At 51.2% G+C, this 14,454-nt stretch overlaps 1 protein-coding gene across 3 annotated transcripts in view; it reads left to right on the forward strand.

Moving 5' to 3' along the window:
• The window catches only part of LARP1 (La ribonucleoprotein 1, translational regulator), a 52,476-nt gene extending 39,466 nt beyond the window's left edge, over positions 1 to 13,010 (forward strand). For all 3 annotated transcript variants that reach the window (XM_081826220.1, XM_081826218.1, XM_081826221.1), the window contains 9 exons: positions 203 to 595; positions 1,543 to 1,666; positions 1,792 to 1,997; positions 2,446 to 2,552; positions 3,396 to 3,547; positions 5,957 to 6,101; positions 7,353 to 7,462; positions 7,661 to 7,788; positions 9,354 to 13,010. In XM_081826220.1, coding sequence (XP_081682346.1) covers positions 203 to 595; positions 1,543 to 1,666; positions 1,792 to 1,997; positions 2,446 to 2,552; positions 3,396 to 3,547; positions 5,957 to 6,101; positions 7,353 to 7,462; positions 7,661 to 7,788; positions 9,354 to 9,563 — 1,575 coding nt within the window. In that variant the 3' untranslated portion in view covers positions 9,564 to 13,010. The remainder of the gene's footprint in view (positions 1 to 202; positions 596 to 1,542; positions 1,667 to 1,791; positions 1,998 to 2,445; positions 2,553 to 3,395; positions 3,548 to 5,956; positions 6,102 to 7,352; positions 7,463 to 7,660; positions 7,789 to 9,353) is intronic.
• Positions 13,011 to 14,454: the final 1,444 nt, after the last annotated feature.

Consider the following 14,454-nt stretch of genomic DNA (forward strand, 5'->3'; position numbering starts at 1 on the left):
GTGGGGCCTTGTCACCTCATTGTGAATGACTGTGACGTGAGCTGGGAGAGAGGAAACCGAGAGTCCTGGGGGACTGGCTGCAGGGCTGGCAGCTCTGGCTTGCTGGCATGGCCAGGGCCTCCCTCTGGGTCGACAGCTACAGAGGCTAGTCCAAGGACCCCCTGGTGATCTCACCCCCCATCCTTGATCTTGCCCATTTTAGAAGTCAGAGGAGCCCAGGTTCCTCCACACGACCTCTCTGCCTCAGCAGCTGCCTTCTCAGCAGTTGATGTCCAAGGAGCAGGATGAGCAAGAGGAGCTAGATTTCCTTTTTGACGAGGAGATGGAGCAGATGGATGGGCGGAAGAACACCTTCACCGCCTGGTCTGATGAGGACTCTGACTATGAGATTGATGACCGGGATGTGAACAAGATCCTCATTGTCACCCAGACGCCACCTTATATGCGTCGGCACCCTGGGGGGGACCGCACAGGCAACCACACCTCGCGTGCCAAGATGAGTGCTGAGCTGGCCAAGGTCATTAACGATGGGCTCTTCTACTACGAGCAGGACCTGTGGACTGAGAAGTTTGAACCTGAGTATTCCCAGATCAAGGTGAGGCTCGGACACAGCAGTGTGGGGGTGGAGCGTGGAGGGTCTGTAACATATGGGAAAGAGGAAGGCTGATTCGCTGTGTGCCCTTGGGCAGAGTCTCAGTATCCTCTTGTGTGAAAAGGGGGTAGTAATTGACACCCTGCTGGGGCATGAAGTGAGGAGAGATGTAGAGACACTTTGTAAGCTGTGTCACCATGAGAGGCGATCATTGTGCCGCCTGAATGTCCACGTTTAATGTCCTGACAGCCACACTAGTGGGGAAGAGAAGAGAGATTGGATTGTTACTTCTCTTCTTAAAAATTTAGGCCTGGGCCGCCTGGGTGGCTCAGTCGTTAAGTGTCTGCCTTCGGCTCAGGTCATGATCCCAGAGTCCTGGGATTGAGCCCCGCATCGGGCTCCCTGCTCCACAGGAAGCCTGCTTCTCCCTCTCCCACTTCCCCTGCTTGTGTTCGCTCTCTGTCAAAAAATAAATAAAATCTTTAAAAAAAACTTTTTTTTTCAGGCCTATATATAATAAAAGTTTTCAGGAGCTTGTTTTGAGTATGGAAGATAGAGAAAAGACAGGTTTAAAAAAATCACCGCTGTCTGGAAACAGTCAAAACTTGTAGGGTTTTAGAGAGAGCTCTGTGAGGTGAGCCTGTGTAGTAGTAAGCAGCAGGGCGTTTGGTGGAGGTGAGAGCCAGAGTCAGGGGTCTGTAGGGAGCTCCTCATCTGTCTTGCTGCAAAGAGGGCTGGGCAGGCGCTCAGTCCTTCTGGGTTGGCACACTCGTGCCCAGGTAACTGGGGCTGGGGAATGGTGTGGGGCAGCTGAGAGCCTGGGGACCAGAATTCCACGTATGTGGATGTGGGAGCTGCCCCCTGCAACTTCCTGCATGTCTTGATTCCTGAACAGGCTGGGGCAGTTTCTTACTAACATTGTCTCCCCGCCCATCTTTTATCCTCTGCAGCAAGAAGTCGAGAACTTCAAGAAAGTCAATATGATCAGCCGGGAACAGTTTGACACACTAACCCCAGAGCCCCCGGTGGATCCCAACCAGGAGGTCCCTCCTGGGCCACCCCGCTTCCAACAAGGTGAGAGAGGGGTGACACCTGGGACCGCAGCCTGGGTGGGCAAATACAGCCCTCTGACGGGGGGCCTCCCAGGTACAGACAGTCACAGGCCTACCCCTGCTCACTGGCCCACTCTCTCTCTGCAGTCCCCACTGATGCCCTGGCCAACAAATTGTTTGGTGCTCCTGAGCCCTCCACCATCGCCCGTTCTCTACCAACCACTGTCCCAGAGTCGCCAAACTACCGCAATACCAGGACCCCCCGCACTCCCCGGACACCGCAGCTCAAAGACTCAAGTCAGACATCACGGTTTTACCCAGTAGTGAAAGAAGGACGGACGCTAGATGCCAAGGTGAGGCGCTCCTGCTGGGGGGCTAAGACTCTTGGGCTCACTTAACCGCGTTCCAGTGCTTTGCTGCTTTCCCTTGCCTAAACCAAGAGACTGCCAAATCCCAGACCTGCTCTGTGTTCTTAGGCTGGTGGGCCCACCCGGGATCGAGTGGCCACATCTGGGAGAGGGACTGGGTGTGGAGGTGGTTGGCCCCATGTCATCATGATAAGGCCCTAGGAGGATTGACCAGGTGTGGATCCTTGGGCTCCCAAGCCTCGATTTCCTCACCTGTGAGATCGGCATACCATTTCCTGGCTCAGAGCTGTGAGCCTCGTGTGAGAGACTAGATATGAAAATGCTTTGTAAATTGTGAATAACTCACACACATGAGGGGATCTTAGTCCTACAAATGCTTGGTGTTCCTCAGAGTTCTGTGAGTTAATAGCAAATTCTGGACTGACCTTTGCAGATGCCTCGGAAAAGGAAGACAAGACACAGCTCAAACCCGCCCCTGGAGAGTCATGTGGGCTGGGTGATGGATTCCCGAGAGCACAGGCCCCGGACAGCTTCCATCAGGTGCCGGCGCGGTGTAGAGGAGAGATGAGGCTGACAGCAGGGTGGGCGGGAAAGCCAGGCAGTTGATGGGACCAAGAAGAAGGAACCTCTTTGGTCTGTAAATTAAAGAAAGGGACCCTTAACCTAATTCCAAAAATCTGGAGAAGTCTAGAGAAGGTAATCCAGGGCCTGGGAAGGTTTTCCCAAAGAAGTGGTCACAGCCGCCTGGGACCAGATTCTCTCAGAGAGAATATCTGTGAATTGATTTCAGGGATGATATCTGCTGCCTGCCTCAGGATAGCCAGGTCATTAAATAAAAATACAGATTCCTGGGCCCCACCCTAGATCCACTGACTCAGCTTCTTGGGGGTAGGGTTCAGGCCCCCCCCCCCCAAAAAACTGCCCTGGTGTTCCCCTGTTCAAGAGCAACGTTTGGGAGCCCCTGTCCTGTGCACTCTCCTCCCTGCAGAGATGGTGCGGACGGAGAATAGCATGGTTAAAGGAAAACACAGATGGACTACCCCATAATAGCTCATCAAAGAAAGTTAAATGTGAACTTGGGATAAATAAATGCTTCTAAGCTCGGGTTTGGGCATTGTGCCGATCTGGGATGTAAAACAGTCCATGACCCAGGCCAAGTCTCCCAGTCTCTGAGCCTCAGTGGGTGCTTTGTAAAACCCACCAAAGGTCGACTCAAAGAGTGATTCGGGCTGAAGGATGTAAGTTGGCCTTCCACAGTACTTAGGGCTCTTTGTTGCCCTTTGAGAGGCTAGAGCTTGGCTGATGGACCAGAGGGGCCCCTCCTCACCTGATGGCCAGCCGCTCCAGGGAAGCTGGTGACACAGTCTCTCTCCTGGCCTCTAGCTCCAGCCCCTCAGAAGGAACACCTGCAGTTGGCAGCTATGGCTGTACCCCTCAGTCCCTGCCCAAGTTCCAGCATCCTTCCCATGAGCTGCTCAAGGAAAATGGCTTCACACAACACGTCTACCACAAGTACCGTAGGCGCTGCCTTAATGGTAAGCACAGAGGCAGAGGGGCCTAGCCTCTGGGGCCACTGCTTAAGTCCAGAGTTTAAGGGCTGGTGGAGCAGGTGATTCTGCTCTCTCTGACCTTAGAGCAAGAAGGATTGGAGTTGTTAGACTCGGGCCGGGTAGTTTTGGGATACAGGAGGCTAAAAGAATCTGATACTGAGAACATTTCTGTTCTTTGATCTTCCTCTATTGATAATAAAAAATTTCAAAAGTTTACCTATTTCTGGCATGACTGCTAAGTCAGCTATTGTCCACTGTGATCCACTGTTGATCATAAAAGGGTGTGCATGGGGCGGCATAGATTCTCTAGAGCAGGGGTGGCTTAACCATGGCCTGTGGACCAAATCCAGCTAGCTGCCTATTTTTGTACAGTCCCTGAGCTAAGAACTGTTTTTACATTTTTAAGGGGTTATGAAGGAAAAAGAGAGGAACTTATGACCGAGACCATATGAAGCCTATAAAGCCTAAAATATTTACTCTGGTCTTTGACAGAAAAAAGTTTGCTGACCCCTGCTCTTAGAAGACGGTGTAAGGAAAGAATCTCTGGATATTCCCATGTGTTTCCTTTTATCACAAAATGAGATGTCTCTTAACTGTAGGATTCTTTCAGGTTGGCTGTAAAGATGCTCAGAAGCAGTCTTAGTGCTCCCCTGTAGTTCTCGCTAACTGCCGCACCCCTTTTCAGTTAGCAGCACAGGGCTGCTAAATGCTTGCTCATCTGCCTTACTCCCCCGTGTGCTTGTGTATGGTGACCACATTATGGAGATAGAACTCATACTCCACAGTCGACCCATTTAAAGTGTATGGTGCAGTGGCTTTCGGTATATTCCAGAGTTGTATGTCTATCCCCGGAATCGATGTTAGAACATTTTCATCACCACCGGAAGAAACCCTGTGCCCCTTACAGGTCACTTCCCATCTCCATCCCTGCAGCTCCTCCCAGGCCTGCACAACCTCCAGTCTGGGTGGACTTGCCCGTTCTGGACTTTTCCTGGTAATACAGTCATCTGATTAGCAGTCCTTTGTGACTGGCTTCTTCCCTGAGCATGCTGTTCTCACACTTCATCTCTGTTGTAGCGTGGCGCTGGTGCTTCATTCTTTTCCTCGGCCCTGGTGGCACTCCAGCAGAGGGATACGTCACGTCATGTCTGTCTCTCCATCACTGATGGACCTTTGGATTTCCACTTTCTGTTTATGATGAATAATGCCGCTATGAACATGTCCATTTTTGTGTGGACGTAGGTTTTCATTTGCAGGGTCATGTGATAACTCTTGTGTTTAACCTTTGGAGGAATTGTGAGACTGTTTTCCAAGGCAGGGCTACCATTTGTTGTTCCTGACAGAAAGTATGAGGTTTCTGATGGCTCTGCATCCTCCCAACACTTGCTGTCTATCTTTCTGATGATAGCTATCCTAATAGGTGTGAGGTGATAGGGATACCTCCTCGTGGTTTCCATTTGCATTTCCCCAATAGCTGTTCATGTTGAACATTTTTTTTCATATGCTTATTGGCCATTTGTGTATCTTTGGAGAAATGTCCATTCAGATCCTTTGCCTACTTTTTAACTAGATTATTTGTCTTTATTATTAAATTATAAGAGTTCTTTATATATTCTAGGTACAAGTCCCTTATCAGATTCATGATTTGAAAATACTTCTTCCCACTCTGGGTTGTTTTCTCACTTTGTTGATAGTGTCCTTTGAAGCACAGAGGTTTTTAGTTTTTTATTTTATAATTTTTTTTTAAGATCTTATTTATTTGACAGAGATAGAGAACACAGTAGGCAGAGCGGCAGGCAGAGGGAGAAGCCAACTCCCTGATGAGCAGGGAGCCTGATGGGGGGCTCGATCCCAGGACCCTGGGACCATGACCGGAGTCCAAGGCAGATGCTTAACGACTGAGCCACCCAGGCGCCACTAGGTTTTTTAATGATACTAAATATATCTCTTCTTTTGTTGTTTGTGCTTTGGTGTTGTGTATTTTTAATGTTACCATTTTGTAATTGTTAATATTCTAGGACTCTGAAAATAATGATTGGTAATGAGTATAAGTTGTTGGATTGCCAAATTATTTGTTCATGCTTTTCCTTGTTCTAACTACGCTTGCAAGCAGGAGTATTTGAGGTGAACAGCTAGACCCCGGTGACCTGGTTTAGAAGCTGATGCCACCTGCTTGTGTTGAGGTCAGGTCCAGTGCCCAGCAGCAGGGCCTGACATAGGATAGTGCTCAGTAACTGTCTCTTCAAAGACCAAAAGGACAGGGGATGAGCAAAGGAATTGGGAGGGGAGGGAGTATAGGAGAAAGGACCAGAGTCCTTGAGCCCAAGAACATTTGTCCCCTGAATCACAGGCAGTGTGACCCTGATCAGTCTTTCCTCCTACCTCCCCCATCAGAGCGGAAACGCTTGGGCATTGGCCAGTCTCAGGAGATGAACACTCTGTTCCGCTTCTGGTCCTTCTTCCTCCGAGATCACTTCAACAAGAAGATGTATGAGGAGTTTAAGCAGCTGGCTCTGGAGGATGCCAAAGAAGGCTACAGGTGAGTGGCATGTGGGGGTGCAGGCTGGGGGGTTGGGGTCTGGCTGGTGCTTGCAGGGGGTGAGGGGTCCCTGGTGGGTCTGCTTCCAGAAGTGTAACCAGAAATCTCTTGTGTGTATCCCAAATATACTTTATAAAAAGATGATGATTTTTGAATGAGTAATAATGTTCACATGGTTCAAAATGCAAAGAGGTCAAAGGTTATATCATGAGAAGTCTCCTCATCCCTGTCCACCTGCCTCCAGTTCCTTTCCCCACAGATAGTGAGCATGGTCAGAAACCTGAGGCCTTTCCTAAAAATACTTCACTTGTGTAAGCAAGGATATCCCTGTAGTCTCCCACCTGGCGCCTGTTGTTTACACAGAGGATAGCCTCTATTAGATACTATTTTGCACCTTTTTTAATACTATTTTTTTTTTTAAGATTTTATTTATTTATTTATTTATTTTAAAGATTTTATTTATTTATTTGAGACAGAGAGAATGAGAGAGAGAGAGAGAACACATGAGGGGGGGAGGGTCAGAGGGAGAAGCAGGCTCCCTGCCGAGCAGAGAGCCCGATGCGGGACTCGATCCAGGGACTCCAGGATCATGACCTGAGCCGAAGGCAGTCGCTTAACCAACTGAGCCACCCAATCAGAGAGAGAGCACAAGCAGGGGGGCAGCAGCAGGCAGAGGGAGAGAGAGAAGCAGGCTCCCCGCTGAGCAGGGAGCCCGTGCGGGGCTCGATCCCAGGACCCTGGGATCATGACCTGAGCTGAAGGCAGATGCTTAACCGACTGAGCCACCCAGGTGCCCCAGAAATAAAATTTCTGAAGTCAGATAAGCAGACCTACTAATTGACGCAGTCACATGACTTTGTAGAGAGCTCATCCCAAGGATTGGCAGACTTTCTGTAAAGGGACAGATGAGAAGTATTTTAGGCTTTGCAGGACATGGGGTGGGGGGTCTCTGTCACAACTACTCAGCTCTGCTCTTCTAGCACAAAGCAGCCAGTGACACTTCATGAACAAATGAGTGTGGGCAGGGAGCCCTTGTTCATTTGGCTGGAGTTTACTGACCCCTGGCAAATCATAAGCTGCTAGACTACACTTAGACTAGCATTAAATGTTAGCTTTCTTAAAGATTAGTTACCATTTTCTTGATAATCCATGTGCTTAAACGGTTTCCTAGTTCATATATAATGCAGGTGCATTTCCTTATTTTACAAATAAAGAAACTGTGTCCCAATATCACTGGCTTGTGTTCTACAGATATGGTTTGGAGTGCCTTTTTCGATACTACAGTTACGGCCTGGAAAAGAAGTTCCGGCTGGACATCTTCAAGGATTTTCAGGAGGAAACAGTGAAGGACTATGAAGCTGGTGAGAGCCAGAGTTGGAGCTCTGCAAGGCCTGGTCATCCAGGTCTTCTTTCCCTTCTCCCTGCCCGGGTCAACCCGGGTCTGCCTGTGTATCAGTCACATCCCACCTCCTGCTCTCCTGAGCCTCTTTATTCTCAACTCCTCACCAGTCCGGCTTCTCTCTGACCTTCACTCTACCTTTGCCTCTTCTTTCCTGTAGGCCAGCTCTATGGACTGGAGAAGTTCTGGGCCTTCTTGAAATATTCCAAAGCCAAAAATTTGGACATTGACCCCAAACTTCAAGAATACCTCGGCAAATTCCGACGTCTCGAAGACTTCCGAGTGGATGTGAGTGAAAGTCTCTCATCTTTCTCACCCCTCCCCTGGGCAGAAAACTGGACCAGAGATCAGGATACCTGGTTCTGGTCCCAGCTGTGCCACTAGCCTAGGGACCCTTTCCCCCTATCGGTCCTTAGTGTCTTCACCTGTACAATAGAGGATGAGAAGTGGACACTGACAGCTAATTGGAGGGGGTGGTATGGTTGCTCCTCCCTCCTTCCCATGGTCCTATAGCTAGCTGAATATCATAATGGTCTCTCCCTTTTGTCTCCTACCCCTCCTTGCTGGTGAGCCCTGGTCAGCCCTTACTAGTTGACTGGGATGAGTACCCAGGTAAATTGGGTCTTTTCTCTCTTTCCTTGCTTTTTCTGGAAGAGGCCAGTTCCAACCGTAGAAGTTTATGAGTTAGGTTTAACACCCCACCATCACCGCCGCCAGCCCTCTCTTCTTGGCGCAGTGACTCAATGGTGCCATCCAGTGGTGGGTCAGGGCTATTGCTACTGGGCATATCCAGGGAAGCAGTAGAGTGATGGATGTCTGTTTTGAGTGCTTCAGGGACTCCAGAGATGAGTGAGACTTTCTTTCTTTCAGAGAGTTTGTAATGTAGTAGAGCTGTGCTGGTCATCTTGTTCCCTTGAAACCTTTTAGCAAAAAGACAAATATAAGTAGATAGCAGTAAGAGTCCTTACGTGTGTTAGGAAATTGCCATTGGGTGATTCCTGTATGCCAGGCACTGTGCTAGGCGCTTTATATTGAGCTCCTTTAAGCTTCGTAATGTGGTGAGGAGGCAGGGTTTATTGTTGCTCTTGCTGTACCGGTGGGTAAATGGAAGCCCGCAGCCACCCAGTGAGATGGCGGCAGTGCGGCTCAGCCCTCCCAGGATAAAGATGAATCTGTTTCCGTCCATCCCTGAGTACCTCCTCGCTTGGGGGTCGGATGGGGGGCACATATGCAGAGAAGCCTTGTAGCAGGAAGACCTGTGGAGGGTGGGACAAGAAGGCTGAGCTTTCTCCCCCAGAAATGGAAGGAAATGTCCTCGAGGTCACTGGACCTTTGGTAGCCGTGAGGCCAGACTGGATCATGGTCTGACTCTTAGGTCAGTGTCCTCTTTAGGGCTCAGAAGGAGATGAGGCAGTCCCCAGGAGCATCTGGGCCCTCTGAGTGGAGACGTCTCAGCATACTGCATGCCACATGCCACGCATCGTCCCTTCTCAGAAAGGGAGCAGAGACTTGTGTGGGTGAGGGCCTGGGCTTCAGAGGTAGATGGGTCGAGTCCACATTTTGTCGGCACCGGTTATAAGCTATGGGACCCTGGGCAAATTATTTCTTTGTGCTTTACTTTTGCAATGATCGTGTCTCCATCAAAGGGCGGTGCAGAGCCTCATGAGTGAATGTGCAGAAAATAGCATGGGGCTGGGCATCTTGGCACGGAGATGTGCTTCATAAAACTGGTAATTTGTTTTTAAGGTTATACCTATTATCTGCATTTGGGGGTAGGAAGTCTCCAGAGAGCCCTGGCAAGGAAGGGGGTGTGGGTAGTGGCCCCTAATCACCTGTGACTCCCTCTGTTACAGCCCCCCATGGGTGAGGAGGGCAACCACAAGCGACACCCAGTGGCGGCAGGAGGTGGCGGCGGCGAGGGCAGGAAGCGGTGCCCCTCCCAGTCTTCCAGCAGGCCCACCACCATGATCAGCCAACCCCCCACACCACCCACTGGCCAGCCCATCCGGGAAGATGCCAAATGGACAAGCCAGCACTCGGACACACAGACTTTGGGAAAGTGAAAAGCCTGTTAGCCCTGGGGTTTTGGTGGGGGGTAGTGAGGGGGTGGGCGAAAGTCCATGGGGGTGCCCAGTCCCAGGAGAGGGGACAGAGAAGGGACAGGCCTAGAGTCATTAGAATGGGCCTTCGTGCTGAGTAGCAACATGTACACCATTTGGGCTATCAGAGGTACCCCTGGGCAGGAGCCTCCACACACCCCCTTCCCCCTCCTCTCTCCATGACTCTTCTTCACATCCTAGCTTCTAAGGGGGGGAGGGAAAGGGGGGAGATTTTTTTTATATATATATATATATATATATATATCAAGTTTTAAATTATTGATAGTTCGTCTGGATTACCAAAATCACTCTGTAGCCCTGCCCGCGGCTGGTAGGCCGCCACCCTGGTTCCCACCCACAGCCTCCTCCTGCTCCCCCTCAAGCCAACTATGCAGCCCACAAGAAGGCCCTGTGGGCCCCATTGCCCAGCACTGTCCCATGGAAGGCTCTGGCAGCGTCCCTGGGCCCCACGAGCACCAGCCCCCTGATCATCTGGGGCTTGCCATCACCATGTTCTCCCCCTGCTGTCCCCACCATGCCCTTCTGCCATCTTCTGGGAGAAGGAAACCAAAGGATCTAGAAGTGGGGGCGGGGGAAGGTTTCATCCTCTCCCCACCCCCCTCTCCCCATACCCCTTACTCCCCAGCCCAGAGAGACGCTGCTCATACCAGAAAAGACTATTGAAAGATGATTTATTTTATTTTTCTCTGACCTTTCCATCCTTGGGGAAAAAAAAAAAAAAAAAGACAAAATCGACCATAAAAGACCAAAAAAATAAATCCGAAAACCCCCACCTAATCCACAGAAAGTGATGTCTTTCCCCTACCCTTGGATTTTGTTTTTTGTTTTGTTTTGTTCTTGGAAATAATATTTTTTTAAAAGTTGCCTTATTGTGGAGCGGGAATCTGAAATACCCAAATGCCTGTTTTCCTCGGCGGAGTCGCCTCGAAGAGCTCACACCTTCTCTGGACGTGCCTGGGCTGGCTTGGCTAGAATCTTTCTCTGGACTGAGTTGCATGTACAGTGCCTCCTGCCTGTAGGCAAGAGCGTTGGGGGCGGCTCCAGTGAGAGCCGTGCCCGGAATACCCCTGCTGTTGCATCGTTGGAAGCTGACGTCCTGTGTCTGTACTCTGCTGCCACTGTCGTGTCCTCGCTCTGCTTGCTGTTGCTTCGTGACAGGCCCCGTCCTGCCATGACACCCTTCATCCTACCCTTGGGACCCCAAGGCCAGGTTGGCTTCAAACTGTTGAAGAAGAGCATTGGCCTGGACCTGGGACACACTTGGCCCCAGCATGACCGTCTCCCCCCTCCGAGGGGAAGGGCGAACACCTGGCAGCTGAGGCTTGGAAATGTGTTGCCCTGAAAGATCTGAGACCTCAAGGAGGCTTTGTCTCCGAACAGGTGGAGAAGGATGCCCTTCTCCTCCCTCGGGTCTGGTGGGGTCTCCCCATCTTGCATCCCCCCTCTGCGAGCCACCTCTGCCCACCCTCCAATTGACCCTGCCTGGGAACGAGGGATGAGGAGGGTTTGGGGGCTGGGGGGAATCCTGCCAGCTGGAGAAGCCCCGCGGCAGGAAGGTATATGTGGACATAGAGTATACCTGACTCCTCTCCTCCAGCCACTGACTGCTTGGGTTGGGCTGTGAGTGATAATGGAACGGCTGGAGTTCTCCTGGCACTCGACGCTGGGGAGGGTGACGAAGGACTGACCCCCACAGGTTGAGCTGTGTGCCGGCTGCGGCCGTGGTGGCGCGTTCACCGCCGGCGGGGCCGGGGCGGCACAGAGAAGCTGATGGTGGGTCGCTGCACCGCTGACACTCGTCGGCCCAAAGACTGGGAGCAGGGGACAGTATCCCAGGCTGGCATGGGCTTGCCCTCTGCTTTCAGCCTGTGCCCTTCCCTACCTCTGCCCTCCCAGTGGTTCGGATGTGACCCGCTGGTCTCGAGAGTCAAGGATGAGTGTCTGGTCTCTGCTCTGAAAGTGGGATCTGGGCCTTTCCCTGCTGTCTGGTGCCTGCCCCACGTGGTACCAGACACCGGACTCCTGCACCCCCTCTTTCTTCCCTTTTTACCCCCTTTCCTTCGGATCGCTCAGCCCTGTACTGTATCCAGCACCATAGAACCTCAATGTTTGTCCTCTGCTGGGTTTGGGGGCACAAGGAAGCCTTGGGGGTGTGCAGAGAGGCTTTTCTCACCTAGAGTTTTCTCCCAGGCCAGGGGGCTGCCATCCCCTCTCTGATCCTCCCACAGACACCCGAGAGAGAGGAAGCCCCTTCGGGGTGGGAGGTGAGGACTTCATCTCAACGCAGGCTGAGGATGGGGGGAGGGTTTTGTTTTTTTTTTTTCCCTTTTTTTTTTTGTAACATGTTAGGAGTTAATGTTGCAAAGAGTAGTTTACATCTTCACTTTCTGAAGACACTTGAATTTAGGACCGACGTATCTGTGACAGGCATGCCAGGAGCGGCCAGAGCCATCGGGGCTTGCCGCTTCTCACCCACCACCCTCCCGTGGGGGTCCAAGACCTGAGACACAAAGCAGCAGCCTGCCCAAACCCTTCTGCTCATCCTGTTCCCTTCCATGACTGGTCCACGCCAATACGACCTCTGGGCATCAAACATCACAAGGTCTGTGTGCCTCAGCCCTGCTCAGGGGCAGGTTTCTCTCGCCCTCTTCTGACCCTGGGAGCAAACGCACTACCAGTAGAGAGTGGCTGCCTGGCCCTGCCCCAGCCTGGATCCCCGGGGCTCAGGTCCAGGTGCTGAGCCCCCATGTCAAAGGTGTTAATGTTTTTGTTTTGTTCCATTGTAGCTCTTTTTTTTCCCCCCCTTTCCTGATTGATTTTACAAAAGCAAGCTGCTCAGAAGGCCCTGGAAGTGGGGAGGAGGGGCAAGAAAGACGACTAGAGGAGGGGCGAGGGCGGGTGGGGGTGGGTTTTGGTTTTGGTTTTGGTTTTTGCCAAAAAGCCTGGGTACAGTGGTCTGGATCATCTGGTGCCCTCGTGAGTGGGACCCAAAGTATGTCCTGTGTGGAAGGGTCCCTGAATTTGCCCCAGCCCCCACGCTCTCCTGCAGCCATGTTGATGGCAGAGGCAGAGAAGATCAGAACTTATAGCCCATTTCTCACTGGAGAGGAAAACTTGTCATCTGGCTTTGCGGAGAAGGTTCCACCTTATGCTCATAGTACATTATCTTTACCATGTGCTAGGATATCACATTTAAAAGGACAAAAAAAATGTAAAATACTTGAATGAGCTTGTATTATAACATTAATATTATTGAGAGTATCTGCTTTCCAGGCTGAAGTGATTCATTCATTATTCTAGTCCTGCTTTAGTCCTTTGTAATTTGTGGTAATTATGCTTTTCTTTTTAATACAAAAAAATGTATAAAAATAAAAACTTGAAAAGGCAAAATACTGGCTGGTCTCCCATTTGAGGTACAGCTCTTGAGGGATGGAGCCTGGTTAGGGTTCCCTCAGATCCAGGGGAACCTTGCCCTCGGAATGTGTACATGAAAGCTTTGCAGGGCTCTGCCATTGGGCTTGTGAGGAATCTGCCTAGGGAACAGACTCCCGAGGCAGCTAATGAATGCATCCAGGTGAATTCCTCAGTGCTTTTGAGAGCTTCTGCCAGCCTTGAATTCACATCCACCTTGTGTCCTAGGTGAGACACGGCGGCGATAGCCGGAGCCACAGAATGGAGAGCTGCCGGTCCAGCAGCTCCGGAGAGGTTCTGCCCACTTGCCCAGCTCCCGGGATTTCCACCCTCTGGCTGTGGCCTGGCATCTTGTAAGGAGACAGCCAGGAAGGTTGCCGTGATGCCTCATGAACGGCCAGCACAGCCGCTCACTGAACAGACGTCCCCGCTGGGGTGTAGAGGACTAACGGTTCAGCACTCTGTGGCCTTAGAGGAATCCAGGTCAGCCAGCGAGCCCTGAGGATTGAAGCTAGGAAAGGCTGGAATGGTGAATATACCCCACCCCACCCATGACTGGCCCCTGGGCTATTGCTGGCTTTTCACTGACCTGTGAGGCCAGGCACTGACAGGAGTAACATTCGGAATGCTAGTCTGGCCTCGATGCAGAATTACAAAACTACAGGTGAGGCATGGCCTTCCTTACTCAATCTGACAACTCATTCATGCCTGGCACTTGAGCATCCCATCAGAAACGTTTTTCCAAAGAATTCCACCATTCTTCAGGTGGGCAGGTGCTTTAGGACCACCAATGGCCTCCGTAGGCTGAAGGAGAGTTTAGGAGGTGGTAACCAGGGCTTCTGCAGAGGGATTTGGGGACAGGAAGACAGACCCTACTTCCACAGCCTCGTAGGGATGCTCGTGAGAGTAGCCACTGATGATTAATTGCATTGCTATGGCTCCCAGAGATGCCACATGATCGGGAGCATCGGAACTAGTCAACATCATGGAGAGAAAACACGGAAGCACCTACTGGAATTAAAGAGAGACCAGTTAATTTTCCATGCCTTCCCCTTTCACCTTCATGAGGTCTGTCGGGAATTTGGTGACCTCAGCCTTTTCTTAAGCCTCACTTGTTCACTGGCCCCTCTGTCAGAGCCCAGCCACCTGGCTGCCAAAAGGGATGAGGGACTGACAGCCTCTTGACCCTCTACAGTACCTCAAAGTCTAAGACTCACGGGAAAAAAGGCATCCGTTCTTCCTCTTTCTCCACACTCCTCATTCCCTACCCTTTTAAGTATACTGAAGATGGGCTATTTCCCAAGTGTTTACTTACAAGAACAGGTTGTGGGTGCGGGTTAGCAGCTGTGACAATTTAGACCACTGGTGCACCAGAAGCTGTACCTTAAGCTCAGGGCAGGCCCACCAAGGCCAGAGTGGGGCG

The sequence above is a fragment of the Leptonychotes weddellii genome, chromosome 7 (assembly GCF_054177405.1).
Source record: "Leptonychotes weddellii isolate Sample4059 chromosome 7, ASM5417740v2, whole genome shotgun sequence".
NCBI classification, from domain to species: Eukaryota; Metazoa; Chordata; class Mammalia; order Carnivora; family Phocidae; genus Leptonychotes; species Leptonychotes weddellii.